At 64.4% G+C, this 16,299-nt stretch overlaps 2 protein-coding genes and 1 long non-coding RNA gene across 4 annotated transcripts; 1 reads left to right on the top strand and 2 right to left on the bottom strand.

The window, feature by feature from the left end:
• The first annotated feature begins 153 nt into the window (after positions 1–153).
• REX1BD (required for excision 1-B domain containing) lies at positions 154–2,725 on the top strand. The gene is made up of 5 exons (XM_052802225.1): positions 154–218; positions 883–965; positions 1,461–1,665; positions 1,762–1,850; positions 2,142–2,725. Exons 1-5 carry the CDS (start codon positions 216–218, stop codon positions 2,212–2,214), a joined length of 453 nt encoding a protein of 150 aa, XP_052658185.1. The 5' UTR covers positions 154–215; the 3' UTR covers positions 2,215–2,725.
• Positions 2,726–3,317: 592 nt separating this feature from the next.
• On the bottom strand, positions 3,318–10,797 carry CRLF1 (cytokine receptor like factor 1). 2 transcript variants are annotated; one of them, XM_052802224.1, is made up of 8 exons: positions 10,616–10,797; positions 6,136–6,414; positions 5,365–5,494; positions 4,807–4,976; positions 4,394–4,551; positions 4,142–4,310; positions 3,652–3,834; positions 3,318–3,516 (listed from the first exon to the last, which is right to left on the bottom strand). In XM_052802224.1, the coding sequence occupies exons 1-8, from the start codon at positions 10,698–10,700 to the stop codon at positions 3,500–3,502; spliced, it is 1,191 nt and encodes a 396-aa protein (XP_052658184.1). In that variant the 5' UTR covers positions 10,701–10,797; the 3' UTR covers positions 3,318–3,499. The 2 variants fall into 2 exon arrangements, with proteins under 2 accessions (XP_052658184.1, XP_052658183.1); XM_052802223.1 differs by having other exon boundaries at positions 3,656–3,834; positions 10,616–10,796.
• A 3,034-nt stretch (positions 10,798–13,831) lies between these two features.
• Positions 13,832–16,284, bottom strand: LOC128148145 (uncharacterized). Its single transcript, XR_008237189.1, has 2 exons — positions 16,212–16,284; positions 13,832–14,698 (listed from the first exon to the last, which is right to left on the bottom strand). It is a non-coding gene; the product is annotated as an uncharacterized LOC128148145 (long non-coding RNA).
• Positions 16,285–16,299: the final 15 nt, after the last annotated feature.

Below are 16,299 nucleotides of genomic sequence, written 5' to 3'. Positions count from 1 at the left end.
TATTTTGTTGTGGTTTTTTTTTTTTTCCCAAAGGGGTGTGTTTTTTCAATAAAAGGAAGGAAGCGGGCGAGGGGGGGGGGTGACCGGGGTGGCGGCGATGCCGGGCGGTTCCTGCAGGTGGCGGCGGAACCGCGCTCCGCCACCGCGCTCCGCCTCCGCGCCCCGCCGGGCCTGCGCGCACCGACCGGGGACCGGGACGGGGACGGGGCCGGGTCATGGTGAGCGGTACCGGGCACGGGACTCGGGGGGTGGGAAGAGTCCCCCGGGACCGAGGGGTCGGGCTAGAGCCGCTCCGGTTCGTGCACGCGTGGCCGGCGCGGTGGGGGGGGAGGCCCGGTGCCGGTCTGTATTGTGTGCACATGGCCGGGGGGGGTCCCGGTGTAGGCACGGGGTCGCGGGGGGCCCCGGTGCCGGTCCGATTCGTGCATACATGGCTGGGGGGGGGGGGTGGGGTGTCGGGTGTCCCGGGGTGAGTGGGGGGGGTCCCGAGGTGTGGCCATGGGGCTGGGGGGGGGTCCCGGGACGTGGGCATGGGGGTTGGGGGGGGTCCCGGTGCCAGTCCGGTTCATGCACACGTGGCTGGGGGGGGGGTCCCGGTCCCGGTCTGTATTGTGTGCATATGGTGAGGGGGGGTCCTGGTGCGTGGGCAGCAGGGTGGGGGGGTCCCAGTGCTGGACTGAGCTCAAGCACCACGGCCAGGCTCGAGCCCAGTTCCCCCAGAACTGGCACTGGTGTGTGTGGGGGGGGACTCCAGGTCCCAGCACCAGGGTGAGACCCCCCCCACCCTGAGAGGTGCCGGCTCTGCCCAAAGCCCGTTAGCGGGAGCAGAGCCGCCCGGTGAAGCGTCGTCCCACGCCGTCACCGTCCCCTTGTCACCGGCAGACGGGCGAAGCCGTGAAGGTGCTGCTGCAGCGGCTGCAGGCGCTGCAGGGCGAGCGGGCCGAGGCGTACCGGCTCTTCGAGGAGTGAGTACCGGCACCGATGGGGATGGGACCTGCCGGGGTGGGGGATCCCCAGCAAGGAAGCGAATTCCCCCCGCCATCCTGATTTTTTTGCATCCCGATGGGAAGGGGCTGCTGGAAAGGAGCAGCAGCCGTCGGGGCGGCTGATGAGCTCCAGCTGGCAGGGGGACGCCCGCGCCGGACACCTGTATCCCATTTTAGCATCCGACAGGAGATGATGGACTTCCCGGGATGCAGGCTTGCAAGTGAAAAGGAAGAAAAAGCCCAACGCCCCCCCCCGGCCCCCCGCAAAAAGAGCTGCCAAGCCCGTCCTGTGCAAGGGGTGCCTGGTCGTGGGGATCGGGAGCTGCCAAATCTGGGCAGGAAAACCCTCCCGGTGCTCCCTGCGGCGGGGTGGCAAAGGGAGCTCAGCACCGGGACTGGGACCACGGGGGTTCCACCATCCCGGTACCCCACAGGTGCGGTGACGGTGGCTTCCCCCCAAAAACCTGTCCCCAGGGGCCACCGGGCGTACCTGAGCAGCGCACCCCACTATGATTTCCCGCGTTACCGGCAGCTGGTGCACGAGATCACGCTGGCTTTCAACGGCATCTCCCGGGAGGTGCTGCGCATCGCCGGGCGCCTGCGGGACGAGCTCGCCCGCCCCGACCTGGCCCAGCACCTCGCCCGCCTCCAGGAACGGGAGCAGGAAAAGCTGCAGCTGGTGAGTACTGGGGTGGGGGGGGTCCCACCGCTGCCCGGAGCAGGGCTTGGGCTGCTTTTTGGGGGTGTCTCAGCTCCCACCGTGTCCCCACCGCAGACGGCGCAGCTCCAGCTGGCTCGGCAGCAGGCGCAGGACCAGCCCGACGTGGAAGCCCATCAGCAGGAGGTGCAGGAGCTCAAGCACAAGTAAGTGGTGGTCCCGCTGCCGTCTCACCCCATTTTTGGGATGGCGGCAGCCCCCTCCGGGCTAAGAGCCCCTTCCCCGCGTTTCCCCTCCCTCCAGCCTGGGGGGGCCCAGATGGTGCCTTCAAAAGCGCTTTCGGCCGCAGCCCCGGGGAGGGTTTGGCGATGCCGCGCGGCTGCGGTCCCCTCGGCCTCCCCGGGCTGAGTGTTTCATAAACAGCGCGGGGAAGGCGAGGCAGCCCAGATAATATGCTCCATATGGGCTTTATTTATAGTTTCCATCCGCTCTCGTAGGCTAATTAAAACCATTGAGGCAATCAGCGAAATTCTCCAGGACCTCAAGTACGATTCGGAAGAAGTCGAGTGATGGGTGTCCCCGTGGGAACGGCTGGAGGGGCCAGCCGGTGGAACGGGGGCCCCGCTCACACCGCCGGCCCCCACCCGCTCCCAGTGCAGCCCCCCGGGCACCCACGCCACCCCAACAAGGTGGGCGTCTTGCCCTTGACCCCTTTACTTGAGCGCAGGCTGGAAGGGGTGGAGAACCCCTCGCTGGGAAAAATGGGGTCCCCCAAAATCCTGAGCATCGCTCAGGCAGGGGGCTGGTTCCCCTCCCCGGCTCTGCCGGCTGCACGGGGGCTTTGCCCAAGGAAAACCGCAACCAACTGTGCCGAGGGGCTGCCTTGCTTTGACCCCCATCGAGACGGACACTGCCTTTGCTGCTGGCTGGAACCCTGCAGGCAGCAGCTTTCCACCCCCCCCCCAAAAAACCCACCTCTCAGAGATCAGCTGTGCCCCCAGCCCCACAACGGCTCCAGTGCCCCACAAATGCCCTTTCTATGGTCATCCAAAATAAACCTGTCCCCATGGTTTGGTGTAAAGGACTTGTGTCATGTCCCCCCCTCCAGTGCCCCCCCTTCCACCTTGGCTCAGGCCCCCGGGAGCCCGGGGACGGGGTGACGAGGGACACGGATCCCATTTGGCTGCCCGCTGCATCCCCGTCCCCGTGCGCTGCTGCCGCTCCGCTGACGCAGACCCCGGTGGGGTTTCAAGAGGTTTATTGGCATTAAGCTTAAATCTGTTCCTAATTGACTGAAATGGAACCAAAATAAGGCTGGTTTGAATCAAAATTGGAGCAGGCACTGGGCAAACCCCAGCAGCCTCAAACCAGCCCATGTGGCTTCCCAGGGCCAGACCCCCCTCCCCGCGCGCTCGCACATGGGTCCCTGGGGAGAAAAACAGCCAAAATTGCTTCCGGGGGGGGGGGCTGTGCCAAGGGGGGGGGGACACCCAGAAAGCCCCCGCTGCCCCTTTCATCCCAGAGGCTGCTCCGGCTGGCGGTTAAGGAGCAAAGCCTCCGCACCCCCCCCGGCCAAGCGAGGCTGGGGGGTCCCCTCGCTGCCGCGGGGCGCGAGCAGTGTGGCGGGGGGCTGCGGTCCCACGGGGCCAGCGGCACGCGAGGGGCTCCCGGGGCTGGCCGAACCTGCCCCCCCCGCCTTATCCCATCCCGTTCCCCGGGGCTGCAGGGCCACGCTTCGCCCCGGCCGCCTTCCTGCTCCCCCCCGGCAGGGCCGGGGTGGGCGTGGGTGGTCCCGGGGTGGGCGCCGGGCGCCCCGTGTCATCCTGCCGGCGCTCGGTCCCCCGGGGGCTACAACTTATCGCCGGGAAGAACCTGCGGAGAGGAGCAGAGCCCCGCGTCGCCGCCGGCCGCATGTTCCGGGCTCGGTGTCACCCAGCATCCCTGGGGTCACCCTGCATCCTCATTCCCACCCAGCCGGGGAAAAGAAGTGGAAAAAAGGCTCCTTACCTACCTGGTTGCGTGTTTTGTGCGATTTCTGCAGCCACACGCGCCACTGGTCGTAGAGCTTGATGCCGAGGTTGGAGCAGCCGTAGGCGTGTTTCTTCACCCACCCGAAAAACTGCTTCAGCTCCCTCCGCAGCGTCGTGTTTTGCTCCCCCCCTTTGGGGTCGCAGCCCCCCGCCGCTCGCTCTGCGGGGACAAGGGGGTCAGCACCGCTGGGGGGGGGGGAACGTGGCTCAACCGCCCCCCCCTCCCCGCCATCGTCACCGTGCCGTAAATAATAGGGGGCAAGAGGAAAACAAGCAGGGTTTTGGCTCCCAGCTGGGAAAACCGAGCTCTGAATTGGCTCCTTTGCAAGAAATCCAGGTGCCGGGCATGGAGCGGGGAAGGGCCCCCCCCGGCACGTCCCGTGTGCGCAGGGCAGGGGGAGCGCGGCGTCGCCGGCATCCCCTCCCTGCCCGCCAAACGATGCCGGCCCGACGCCGGCGGTGCTCACCGCTGCGTGGGGTGGAGGCGGCGGTGGGGTTGCTCCAGTCGCTCCAGATGCCGGCTTTTTTGGAGCCGTAGATGCCGAAGGGATTACAGCGCACCTGGACAAAGTAGACGGTGCCGGGGCGAAGGCCGGCCAGACGGCAGGACGTCTGGTTGCCCACGTCGTCCACCACCTGGAGAGGGAAAAAGATGGCAGCGCCGGCACGGTCAAGCATCCCGCACCGTTCCCCACCGCCGGTGAGTGATACCGACCCACCTTCCACTCCGAGCTGTCCTCCACCCGGTACTGGATCTGGTACTTGGCTTGGAAGAGGAAATCCTTGAGAGCCGGCGGGGAGCTCCAGCGCACGCTCAGCTGGTCCTCCAGGTCCCCCACCCGGCTGACGTGCACGTCCGACGGCGGGTCGGTGGTGACTGCGGGGACAGGGCGGGCGCAGGCAGCGCCGCGGGGGTTAAGGAGCCGCAGATGCCAAAAAAACTCAGAGAAAACAGCCTAATTTGATTAGGAGCAATTCTGCTCGCAGATCGCCCGTTTCCTGCTGCCCAGTCCGCGTGTGTGTGTGTCGTGTCCCCCCTCCCCGCCAACATCCCACCGTGTGAACCTGCCGCCCGCTCCCCCCCGCCATGAGGTCACCGGCGTGGCGGTGACATCACGACGCCGTTGCTCACCCACGTCGAGGATGTCCAACATGACGACGTCGGAGACGGCCACCCCCAGCCGGTTGGACGCCTCCACCCAGATCTCGTAGGGCGTGAAGAGGGCCAGGTCCTTGGGGATGTGGCAGGAGTAGGGTCCGGCCGTGTGGTACTCCTGGCACGTGTTGTCTCGGCCGTACCACCTGCGGGCAGGCGCTGAGTGCCGGTACCGGCACCGCCGGTCGCCACGGTCGAGCTGGGGATGCTCACCCATCCCCGGAGGAAACGGCCGTTCCCGGCGGGGACCGCAGCTTAATTTATCTGCCGTTCAACACCGCCGGCATCGCGCTGGCGAGGTGTTGGGTTACCGGCCCTGCGGCCGCTTCTCCTCACCCTCCTCCTCCCCGGCACGCACGGGGCATGGCTGCCCGCCAGCGCTCGCCGCGGCCGAGACCTGAGGAAACTCATCACGCCGGGCACCGTCCCCAAACAGGGGCCAGCCAGGAGGCATCAGGCTCCCCGTTCCCCGCCAGCCTTTAAATCCCACGCCGGCGTTTTTAAGAAAAACGGGAATTAAGGCGGGCACCCCACCTGAGCTTGTACTTGAGGGTGTAGTTGGTGTGCAGGAAGGTCTCCCCTTCCGTCCCCGGCGCCCACTTGCAGGTGAGGTCCTTCATGTTTTTGGACCAGCAGGTGATGTTGACTGGTTTCTCTGGGGGTACTGGGAGAGAAGAAAAAAACAAAACAAAACAAAAAAAAGAGACGGAGGGGGATGAAACGGCGCAGCGGCGGAACGCAGCCCGCGGTCCCGGTGGGTGATGCCGCCCCGGTCCGCAGGTTCCAGCCCCGCGGCTGCAAATGTGTTTGCTGGAGGGGTTTAAGCTCCTGCCTGCACCCGGCTCCAGAGCCGTTTTCTTTCAGCAACAGCAACCCAAAAAGCAAATCCAAGCTGCGTTCCCAGTTAAGCCTCTGTATTCCTAGGACGTAGCATCGTCCTTAAAATAGCCCGAGATAAAATCTTACGATTATTGATTCGGACAAGTGTAATTTTACCGAGGGTTTGCCAAAAGGGCCTTTTTCTGCTGCGCGCTCCCGCGAGCCCGAGGCTGCGGCTGCGGGTCGGGGCACAAACCGCGGGGAGGTTAAAATCGAGCAACTACGAGCAACCGTCGCGAGCTCACGGCACGTTCTGGCAAGAAGCGGGTTGTCAATCCCCGCGGGGATCCCCAAATCCTCCCGAGGCTCCGCCAGGAGCCGTGGCTCTCCCCACCGCAACGCTGCAACCCGGCCGGCGAGGACATCCCGGCACGCGGCGCCGGCTCAAACCCGGCACGTGCAACCGCGCCGGCGCGGCCGACGTACGTCCAACGTAAAGGCAGGAGCCGGCCAAGATGCCGCCGTCTCTGCTGTGACACACCAGGTTGTCCCCCGATTGCTGCTTGGAGCCGTTGAGGCGAGCGAGGGCCACGCTGAGCGTGGTGGGGCCGAGGGCAGCGTAGGAGGCGGCGGGCAGGCGCCGGCCGTTCAGGGTCCAGTACAGGTCCTCGGCTTTCAGGTGAAAGTCCGGGCTGACCGTGCACGTGGCGACCAGCGAGGAGCCGATCAGCAGGGTGGGGTCTTGGGGGGAAATCACTGCGGGGTCTGCAGCCGGAGAAACAAGAGAGGGGGTAAAAAAAAAAAAAAAAGTAATTTTTCTATAATTTTATACGTATCTAAATGTATTTTATGTCTATTTTATATGTATTTAAATGTATTTTATGTCTATTTATATGTATTTAATGTCTATTTTATATGTATTTAAATGTATTTTATATATTTATATCTAGTCATATATATTTATATATTTCATCTCTATTTTATGTATTTAAATCTACATTTATTTTTACATATTTAAATCTTTTATATCTATTTTTAAATATTTAAATCTATTTTATATCCACTTACATATTTTTTTAGATATATACATATATTTATCACCGCACAGCCCCTCGCAGCAGCGCTCGCCCTCCTCCGAAGCAGAGGCAGGAGCACACGAGGCGCCGGGCTCGGCCGGGCTCTCCCCGCGAGCTCGGGGGCTCCTCGGCAAAGCCGGAGCAGGGAAGGGGGGGGGTTCAAGCCGGGAAGCGCCGACAGCCTTTGGGGAGTTTGGAGCGTGAGGCTGGGGGGGTCTTGGCGACGCTGTGGTTTTTCCAGGGCTGGGTGGGGGCTGGGTTGTGGCTTTGTAAATTTTTCACGACAAAAGGATTTCAAAAGCAGCTATGGAAAGTTTCGGGGGTAATTTTTTTTCCCCCCCCTTTTCCAATGACGCTGGCCGGCAGCCCCCCCCTCGGAACACGCCGCTGAGGGCCAGGCAGCGCTTCCCGGCCAAGACCGGCACCGACCACCCGCCTAATCCCAACCATGTGCCGCCGGGCTCTGCCAAAACCCATCGCTCGCACCTCGGCACACGGTCCCTGCGCCACGACACCCCGAGGGGCCGCCCCGGGAGCCGGCACGGGGACCCCCCCCGAGGGTGGTCCCCACCGGGGACCCCCTCCGTGATGGGAAAGCCCCCCCACGCCGCTTTATTTCGAGACCCCGATGCCACGAGGCTTCAAAAAAAAGGTTCCCCCCGAGCCCGCTCCGGGGTTTTCCGCGTCCATCAGCCTTATCGGCTCCATCCGCACGCGCCAGGCTAATATCCCAAATTACCTCCCGGAAAGTGCCGCGACCTCCTCTCCCCTCCGACCTCCCCGGCTCCTATCGGCTTTCAGCGCCCGCCGGCCGCTCCAGCTCCCACCCCGGCGCAATTAATGCTCCAAAATCCTCGTTACCCTGGAGATATCTTAATTAGCACTGCCTCCCGTCGCTCAGGGGATGCCGTTGGGGTGGGTGTAAAAGCATCCGGGTGTAAAAGCAGCCGGGACGCGTTGGTGCCGGGTACCCCGGGGTACCCCGAGCATCCGTGGGTGATGGCACGGATCCATCCCACCCACCCCCAAAGCGAACCCTTCCCCGGGGGGGGGTTCAGCCCCCAACTCACCCCATCCTCCAGCGAGGCCTCCAAAAAAAAAAAAGCATCCCCCAGCTCTGCCAACGAGCCCACCCATCACCGGCTCCTCCATTAGCCGAGCGCCGAGCTCCAACTCCGCCGATAACAGACCCGACGCTCCGGGCCCTAATTCTCCTAAATCTTAATCTAAACAGCACCAGAAACGCACACGAGCGCCGTAAAACAGACACGTTTCCCGTCCTCCGAGCGGGACCCTCTAGAGGGGCCAATTTTTTTTATTCCCCCCCACCCCTTGCAATTTTTTTTTTTTCTCCTCCAAGCAGGATCCTCTGGAGGGGCCAATTTTGTCTTTTTTTTTTTTTTTTCCCCTACAATTTCTTTTCCCCTCTGCGCAGACACAGCGCCGAACATGTGTTTTAAAAGGGAAAAGTGTGAAGTTTTCAGATCGGAGAGGAAAGGGCCGGAGAGACGCAGGCAGCCTGTGGAATGTGCAAGTCGCAACGAAAATACCTGCTCGGGGTTTTTATGGCTTTCCTATTAAAAAAAAAATGCTGATCAGGTGCTAAGTAATGCTATAAAGTAAAACCACATTTCCAAGGTGTCGGGAACGTTTATGCTTTTCTTCCGAAGGGCCGGATTTCATTTTATTTTTATATCAGCGTTTTAAGGGGCTGGGAAAGAAAACAAAAAACCCTCCGATAAGTGTCGGAGATCACGCAGTTAAAAAAGATTTATTAAGACGTGCAGGGTGTTAAAGAAAAATATAAATAATTGCCCTGAAGAACAAAAGGAAATTTGGGCAGCCCTGAATTCTGCAAGAAAACTAAATGAAATATAGATATATATATTTTGAGCTCTTCTAAAGCTCAAGCAATGAGGTTTGCAGGCGGATACGGCACCCGAAAACGCTTTATCCCTCCTCGCCACTGTCTTTTTTCCCTTTCTCTTCTCCAACTGGCATTTCTCGTGCCCATCCCTCAGCTCGAGGAGGGATTTATAAAAAGCCCAGGCATTCCAGCGAGCGCGACCGAGCTGAACCGAGGGGAAACATTCGCTCTCTAAAAGGAGATTTGGCTTCGCCTTTCCCCAGCGCCGCACGTCGAGGGGCCGCAGGGCGAGCGCTCGCCCCGCTCGGCTGTGCCGAACCCTGACACGGGGGGGAAAATGGGGGTCCGGGGGGGGGGTGGAACCGGCTGTGAGCGGCACCGGGCATCCTCTTACCGGGGTGAGCCGAAAGGTGCGGGGTCAGCCCCAAGGGGGGTCCGGCCACGGCCCCACGTTGTCCCCGGTGGGATTAACCCCTCCGGCCCCCGGGAAGGGCACCGGGGTGGGCACCGCTCCACGCCAAAACCCACCTTGACTCGGAGGCTCTCGTTAATGGCTCCTAAAGGGATTTTTGGAGCATTTTTCCTCCTCCCTCCACTGCTTCTGCAATTCCTGCCCTAATTATTGCCGTGTGAGACTTCTCCGTTAACGACACGTAGGGGTCAGGGGATACGAGACCCGGGTGACCGTGACCCCGTGGCATCGGCGGTGCCGGGGACGCGGGAGCTGCCGAGCGGTGGCTTTTCTTGGCGGGACCCGTTTGCGCGTCGGAGCGAACATCCATCGCCTTGAGAAATTCCCATCATAGGGAGGAAGCCAAACTTCCTGCTGCGGGGAACGGGCTCTCGCCTCCCCTTCGCTCGGGCCGGAGGGAAAGCAACGAGGCGACGGGTGGGATGGAAGCTAATTTGGGTTTAGGGCTCTGTGGGGTAAGGGGGGGGGGAGCTCTCCCATGTCCTATGTGTCCCCCCCCCCCACCGTGGCAAGGGGGGACCCCGATCCCCGCGGGGCTGAGGCCGCCCACAGCTCAGCCCACAGGTGGCACCTCCTGGACCTGCCACCGCCGGGTGGGACCCCCAAATGGGCATCACTGTGGAGCCCCCCCAGGGGTATTATTTTCTTTTTTTTGGGGGGGTGTTCATTGTTCTCCGTGGGGGAGGGAGCTCCCTATTGTTCTGGGTGGGGAAAAGGGGATTCATTGTTCTCTGGGACGGGGGGGGGGAGCACGGCTCTCTGGGGGGGAAAGGGGGGGTCCCCCTTGTTCTTAGCAGGAGGAGGGGGGTCTTAGAGGCTCGGGGGGGGGGCAAAAGGAGGGTCACCGCTTTCGCGGTGGGAGGGGGTCGCGTGGGGAAGGGGTTCGCTATTGTTCTCCGGACGGAGGACGGGGGTTTCCATTGTCCTGGGTGGGGAACGGAGCCGCGTTGTTCTGCGGGAGGGGGGGGTCCGCACGGTGGCGGGGGGGGCAAGGGGGGACTGACCCTTCTCGGGAAAGGGGGGGGTCCCTCTTCTCCGTGGGGGAGAAGGGACACTCGCTGCTCCCAGGGGAGGAGGGGGGGGGTCCCTGCTGCTCTCGGGGATGGGGGGGGGGGGGAACAAAAAAAGGTTCCTCTATTGTTCTCTACGGGGAGAAGGGGGGGGTTCCGGCTGGGCTGCGGGGTCGAGGAGGGAGGGGGGGATCCCGGCTGCCTGCCGGGGGGGGGGGGGGGGAGGCGATTGGGGGGGGGGGGGTCCCGGCTTCCCTCGCCAGGGCGGGGAGGGGGGGGGGGGTCCCTTACCCTGCACCGCACAGCCCCGAGGTGCGCCCGGCGATGCCCCCGCCGCTGCCGGGACCGCTCCCGCATCCCGGGGGGGGGACGGACGGACGACGGGGACACCCACCCCCCCACCCCCCAACATACCCACGGACCGGCACCGCCCGGCCCGCAATGAACCGGGAACCCCCCGGGGGGGGGGGGGGTTCTCCCCCCCGTACCCCCCCCCCCCCCCCTCCCGGTGCCCACCTTACGGGATCCTCCCGGTACTCACAAGCGAGGGGTTCGGCGTGGAGAAGACTCAGGCAAAGCAGAAAGAGGAGGAGAAGGAGAAGGGGGGGCGAGAAGAACAACGGCATGGCCGGCTCCGGTGCCCGTCGGTGCCCGGGGCGGCGGAGCGTACCGGCACGTCCGGGAAAGTCCCGAGCAAGTCTGAGCAAAAACCCCCCGGTTACCAAAGCCCTAAATGCCGCCCTGGCCCCGCCCCGCCCGGTTCGGACCCGCCCCCGGGGGGGCAGAAAGTTACCGGCCCCCCCCCCCCCCGGGATCCCACCGTCCCGCTCCGGTACCGCTCCCGGTACCGAGCCCACTGATATGCGGTGCCCGCCCGGTAAATGCCCGGTGCTGCCGTGGGATGCTGGACCCACCCCACGCCCCCCCCCCCCCCCCCGGTGTCCCGCTCCCCCCCCCCCCCCCCCCGAGCCCCGCGGTAGGTGAGTAAGAGCCGCCGTCCCACGGGTGACTCATGCGTGGCCCCCCCCCGGACCCTCCCGTGCCCCCGGGGCTGCACACACAGCCAGGGCCCCCCCCCTCATCCAAAGTGGCTTTACAAGACCAAAATCCTATTATTACTTTTTTGGGGGGGGGTGCTGAAAACAGAAGTATCGTCCCCTAAATCCCAATATTTTCTATCAAACCCATCCTCTCTATTTTTCTCCCCCCCTCCCCAAAACCCCAAACGTGGGAAAAAATGCCCCAAGTGGCTTCAAGCCCCCACCGGCTTGGCGCTGCGTTTGTCCCCGGGGGGGTCCCGGGCAAGCCCGGCGGTGATGGCGTGTCCGGTCGTGCCACCGGCATCGCGGTGAAGCCGTCCGCTCGGGTATCACACCCCCCCCCCCCCATGCCCAGTGCCTCCTCGTGTCCCCCCCACGCGGGACTCGGTGGCACCAAGAGCTTTGCGGACCCCCGGATGGGTGGCAGGACCCTGGGACAGCAGGTCCCGGTCGTGGCAAGGCCACCGTCCCCGAGTCGTGGGTTGTCCCCAGCTGCGTGTCCTTTAGGTCTGCCTGAGATTTGGGGTGCAGGATGGGGGGCAGTGGGGTGCCCTGAAAGTACCGGGGGGGGGGTATGCCTGGGTCGTGTTCCCCCCCCTCCCCAGCAAAGGGGACACGGAGGGACGTGGTGACCCTGACCCTGAGGGTGGGATGGGGCTGGGAGCCCCGAGGCTGTGGGACCGCTGCTGTGGCTGAGGTTTGTGGGTGACTCTGGGGGCTCAGAGCTGGGGGGGGGACACACCTTTTCCAGCCCCTGGGGACATTGTCCGGTGGCTTTCCCTGTCCCTTTGCTCCCTGTCCCAGCTCTGCGCCCTGCATCTCCTCGGCTGTGAGGACAGGGACATCTCTCCCTGCAGGGGACGGAGCGTGGGGGGACAGAGCCGGCGGTGGCAGGGGACATGTGGGTGGCCCAGGGTGCTCCTCCCAAAGGGGTGACACCACGAATCGGCCCCTGTCCCATGGCACCCGGGGCGGGGGGGGCTGAGCCCCGCAGCCATGCAGGGACGGGGTGGGGGGGTGATGCTGCGTGGGAGTCGCTGCGGGGCTCCGAGGTGTTGGGCACCGGCCGAAGGGACTGCACGGATTAGCAAATAAAATCAAAAAAAAAAAAAGCGAGCGGGAGGGAGACAAAACAATGCCTTTTCCCATCGTCCTGTTTTTTGGAAGCTTCTGAACTGTTTTTGTTGAAATTTCCCAAAAATGTCAGCCTCCGGGAGCCACCCAGCCTGAGAAACTTCAGCCCCAGTGTCCGCAGTCTGGCCGAGTGAATCACGGCCGCCCCGGGGGCCGGCGGCCGCCCGCAATCCTGACCCACCGCCCGGATCCCCCCCCCCGAGGGAAGCCACCCTGGGGTGGGAGCCAGCGGTGGGTGCTGGGGGGGGGGCGGTTGGAGGGAGGGAAAGGGAAATCTCCCCCCCGGAGCCGGAGTTGGGACCAGCAGCCGTCCCAGCTGCCCACCTGCGCTGCCTGCATGGCTGCCTGCCCGCATCGCTTCCCCCATCTGCCTTCTCCTTGTCCCGGCCAAGCTTTTCAGCTTCCAGCCGGAGCCCACGATAAAATGGGATTTCGAGCGGCTGTTTTGGGGAGCTGGGATGGGTGGGTTCCCGCGGGGGTGGGGGTGACACCCAACACGGCCGGCTCCGGCAAAGGCAGCGTCGGGAGGTGGCTTGAGGCTTTGCTGGGGGGTCAGGGGGAAGGTGGGGGGACGGTAGTGTCGGGAGGAGAGGGGAGCGTTGGTCCCCACTGGTGTCACCTGGGACGTGTCCGGGGTGTCACCCCAGGCGGCTCGGGGACGTTCGCCCCCCCCGACCCACGGCAGAATCCAGACCCGATGCTGTGGAATGGGGACGGGGTGGGGGGGGGGACGGGACAGAGCCAGCCCTGAGCGAGCCCTGCCGTGCTGGTGGTCCCCAAACCCGGGCAGTGCCGGGGCGGTGTCAGGATCCGGCCGGTGGCAACGCCGGGGAGCAGCCGGAGATGACAGAACCGCTCTCCCGCTTTTCTGAGTCAGCGTGGGGGTCAGCAGGCAGATGTGGTCAGCGCTGCCCTTTGACAGTGACCTTTAAAGGGCTGCTCCCTCCTGCCCACCAGCCGCCGCGCTCGCAGGCACCGGCCGGGAGGCAGGATCCGGCCCGGCACCCCCATCTGACCCCCGGACCCGGCTGTCGGCGTCAGCGCGGTGATCCCGTGGGGCTGGCGTGGTCCGGCTGCCCCCCCCGCCCCGCGGCGTGGCTCCGTTCCCAGGGCCTCTTTGCCCTGTTGCGGTGCAGGATCTGGCCATGGGGCCCAGCTCCCAAATGGTGGAGCCCACACAGCCGTGAGCTCCCTGCTCTGCCCGGGTGGGATGTGACTCCCCCCGGACAGATCCAGGCCCCCCGGAGTGGTGACGTCCCCAAACCCGGGCTGAGCATCCTCGGTCCGGCTTCCCACCAGCCGTCACCTCCCTGCCAGCCCTCCATCATGTGTCACCGGGGCCGGGCCCAGCACATCTCCCCTGAATTAATCTAATTACTTGATTTCCCAGCCAGAGCTCGCTCCATAAAGTCCTTGGACAGAGACAGCATCTGGCTCAAGGGCCAGGGTGTAAAAAACAAACAACAAAAAAACCCAAAACCCCAGAAAAAGCGGGAGGAGAGGCGCAGTGGAGCTGCCTCTGACTGCCTGCATCCTTTTAAAGTGACCTGGGGGAAAAATAAAGAGGCTAGAAATGCAAAGAATCCAGCAGTCAGAGTTTTCTTTATATTCCTCTCAGTCACATTTCCACATCCATGGGTAATTTATAACCCGCTTAACCCCTTCCCTGCCACCCCCCCAGCACAACCCCTTCGCTCAAGAGCATCCCTCGCAGCGGGGCGGCCGCACCTTCCCACCTCTGTTTGCTTTGGGAAGCACAAAAAGTCCTGCCGCGGAGTTTGCCGATCTCTAGAGAGGGGAAAAAAACCACCGTTGATGTCAAGGGGGTGCTTGAGCACAAGGGATGGGCTCTGCGGGGTTGGGACACGGGGTGACGGGTCCCCGGGCCATGGGGGGACGGCGAGGACGTGCCGGCCAGCGTGGGGGGAGCCAGCGGCTTCACAAAAGGCTCCCAGAAAAAAAATGTAGGTCAGTAGTGATAAATGCAAAAGGCATCGAGTGTTTCTGGTGAGGGGAGGAGGGAGGGCGGTAAATATTTGCCAACTCGAATATTATTGCCTGGGAAAGGGTTTTTTCTATTAAAAGGTGAGTGGATGGAGCATGGGCCGGCGCCAGGCGTAGTGCAGGCAGGTGCGGCGGGACTGTTGCCCACCAGCCCGCTCAGCCAACGGCACGGTGCTCCCGGCTCTCCTGGCACTCGATCCGGTGGTTTTTGGTCCCTCTGGGGGTCTCGGCTCCGGCTCTGTCCCTCCCGGCCGATGGAAACCTCACCTGCAGCGCGGCGCCGTGATTTATGGTGACAGCCCCCAATCTATCCCATTTACTTGGCCATTAGTCACCGGTGCCGGACACGAGGCCGAGGGGCTGGACGGGCTCCAGGAGGGGGAAGGGGGGAGCGAAGCCGACCTGGCAGCCCCGCCAGCCCGGTCGGAGCACATTTTCTCCCGGCCCTGGTTTGATTAACAAGATGAATAAGTTGGCGGAGCGCAGCGGGGCGAGGAGAGGCCCCACTCCCTGCTCCCGGGGGGGGCACGGGGCTGCGCTCCCCCAGCCGTCCCTGGGGGGATCCGGCTGCCCCCAACCCTCTCCCCTTGCCCGAGGGTGTGGACCCCCCACTCAACCCTGAGCTGGGACCGGGAGACCCCCCCCCTTCCCCGTGCCGGGGTCCTGCCATGTGTTCCCTATTAGGGCTGGAGGTTAGCGAAGCCCCCAGCCCTCCTCCTCCTCCTCTTCCTCCTCCCCCCCGGCCCGCTTTGGGGTGCTGCCATAAATAAGGCTATGGGGCAGGCAGCGGCGAGCGCGGGGCCAAGCCTGCGCCTTTTATGTCTTTTAAACCCTGGGAAATCAAAGCTGTAAATCTGGGGTGTCAGGGAGAGCCCAGCGCCCTGGTTGGGAAGGGGCCCTGCGGAGCCAGGGTGCGGGGTGGGATGCACGAAGGTGACCCGGGGAGAGGACCCGAGGGGCTGCGGGGGGGGGCTGGCACGCCTGGGTCGAACGCTGGTTGGGGACAAGGGGCATGAGGGTCCCTATGGGGGTGCTGGCCGGGGGGGCAGTGAGGGTCCGGTGCTGCTTGTGCTCCCAGTGCCAGGGCAGCCCCGTCCCTCTGCGCCCCTCTCTCTGTGTGCTGCCAGTGTCAAAGTGCCCCCCGGTCCCCATGTCCCCCCCTCCCAGTCCCCCCTGTTTTCCCCAGTCCCTCTGTGCTGCTGGTGTCAGTGTGGCCCCCAGTCCCGCCGCTCCCTCCATCCCTCTGCATCCCCCAGTCCTGCTGTGTCCCTTTGATCCCTGCGCATCCCCTGGGCCCCCCGCATCCCCCAGTGCCCCCCTGCAGCCCCCGCTCCCCCCACACCTTCTGGTCCCTGTGCATCTCGCGGTCTCCTGGCATTCCCCGGTGCCCGAGCACCTCCCGGTCCCCAGACCCCCCCATTCTCCCGCATCCCGGGGTACCCCTGCATCCCTGATGCCCATGCATCCCCCAACCTCCATACATCCCCTGGTCCGCAGACCCCCCCCCCCCCCCGCATTCTCCCGCATCCCGGGGTACCCCTGCATCCCTGATGCCCGTGCATCCCCCGGTGCCTGAGCACCCCCCGGTGCCCGAGCACCTCCCGGTCCCCAGACCCCCCCCATTCTCCCGCATCCCGGGGTACCCCTGCATCCCCCCGGTCCCCAGACCCCCCCCATTCTCCCGCATCCCGGGGTATCCCTGCATCCCCCGGTGCCCAGACCCCCCCCAATCTCCCATATCCCGGTGTACCCCTGCATCCCCCGATACCCGTGCACCCCCCGGTGCCCGAGCACCTCCCGGTCCCCAGACCCCCCCGCATTCTCCCGCATCCCGGGGTACCCCTGCATCCCCCGATACCCGTGCACCCCCCGGTGTCCGAGCACCTCCCGGTCCCCCCCCCCATCCTCCCGCATCCCCCGGTGCCCATTCCCCCCCCCAGCATCCCCGCTCCGCGCTACCCGCCGGTACCACCCCCGGGGGTTGCCGGTGCCGGTGCCGGCGGAGCTGCGGCAGGCTGCGGCGGTTCCCCCCCCCCCCCGCCCCGGC

Source organism: Harpia harpyja, chromosome 11 (assembly GCF_026419915.1).
Source record: "Harpia harpyja isolate bHarHar1 chromosome 11, bHarHar1 primary haplotype, whole genome shotgun sequence".
Lineage (NCBI taxonomy): Eukaryota > Metazoa > Chordata > Aves > Accipitriformes > Accipitridae > Harpia > Harpia harpyja.
The sequence above is the reverse complement of the archived record's forward strand: the minus strand, read 5'-3'. Positions and strand labels throughout refer to the sequence as shown.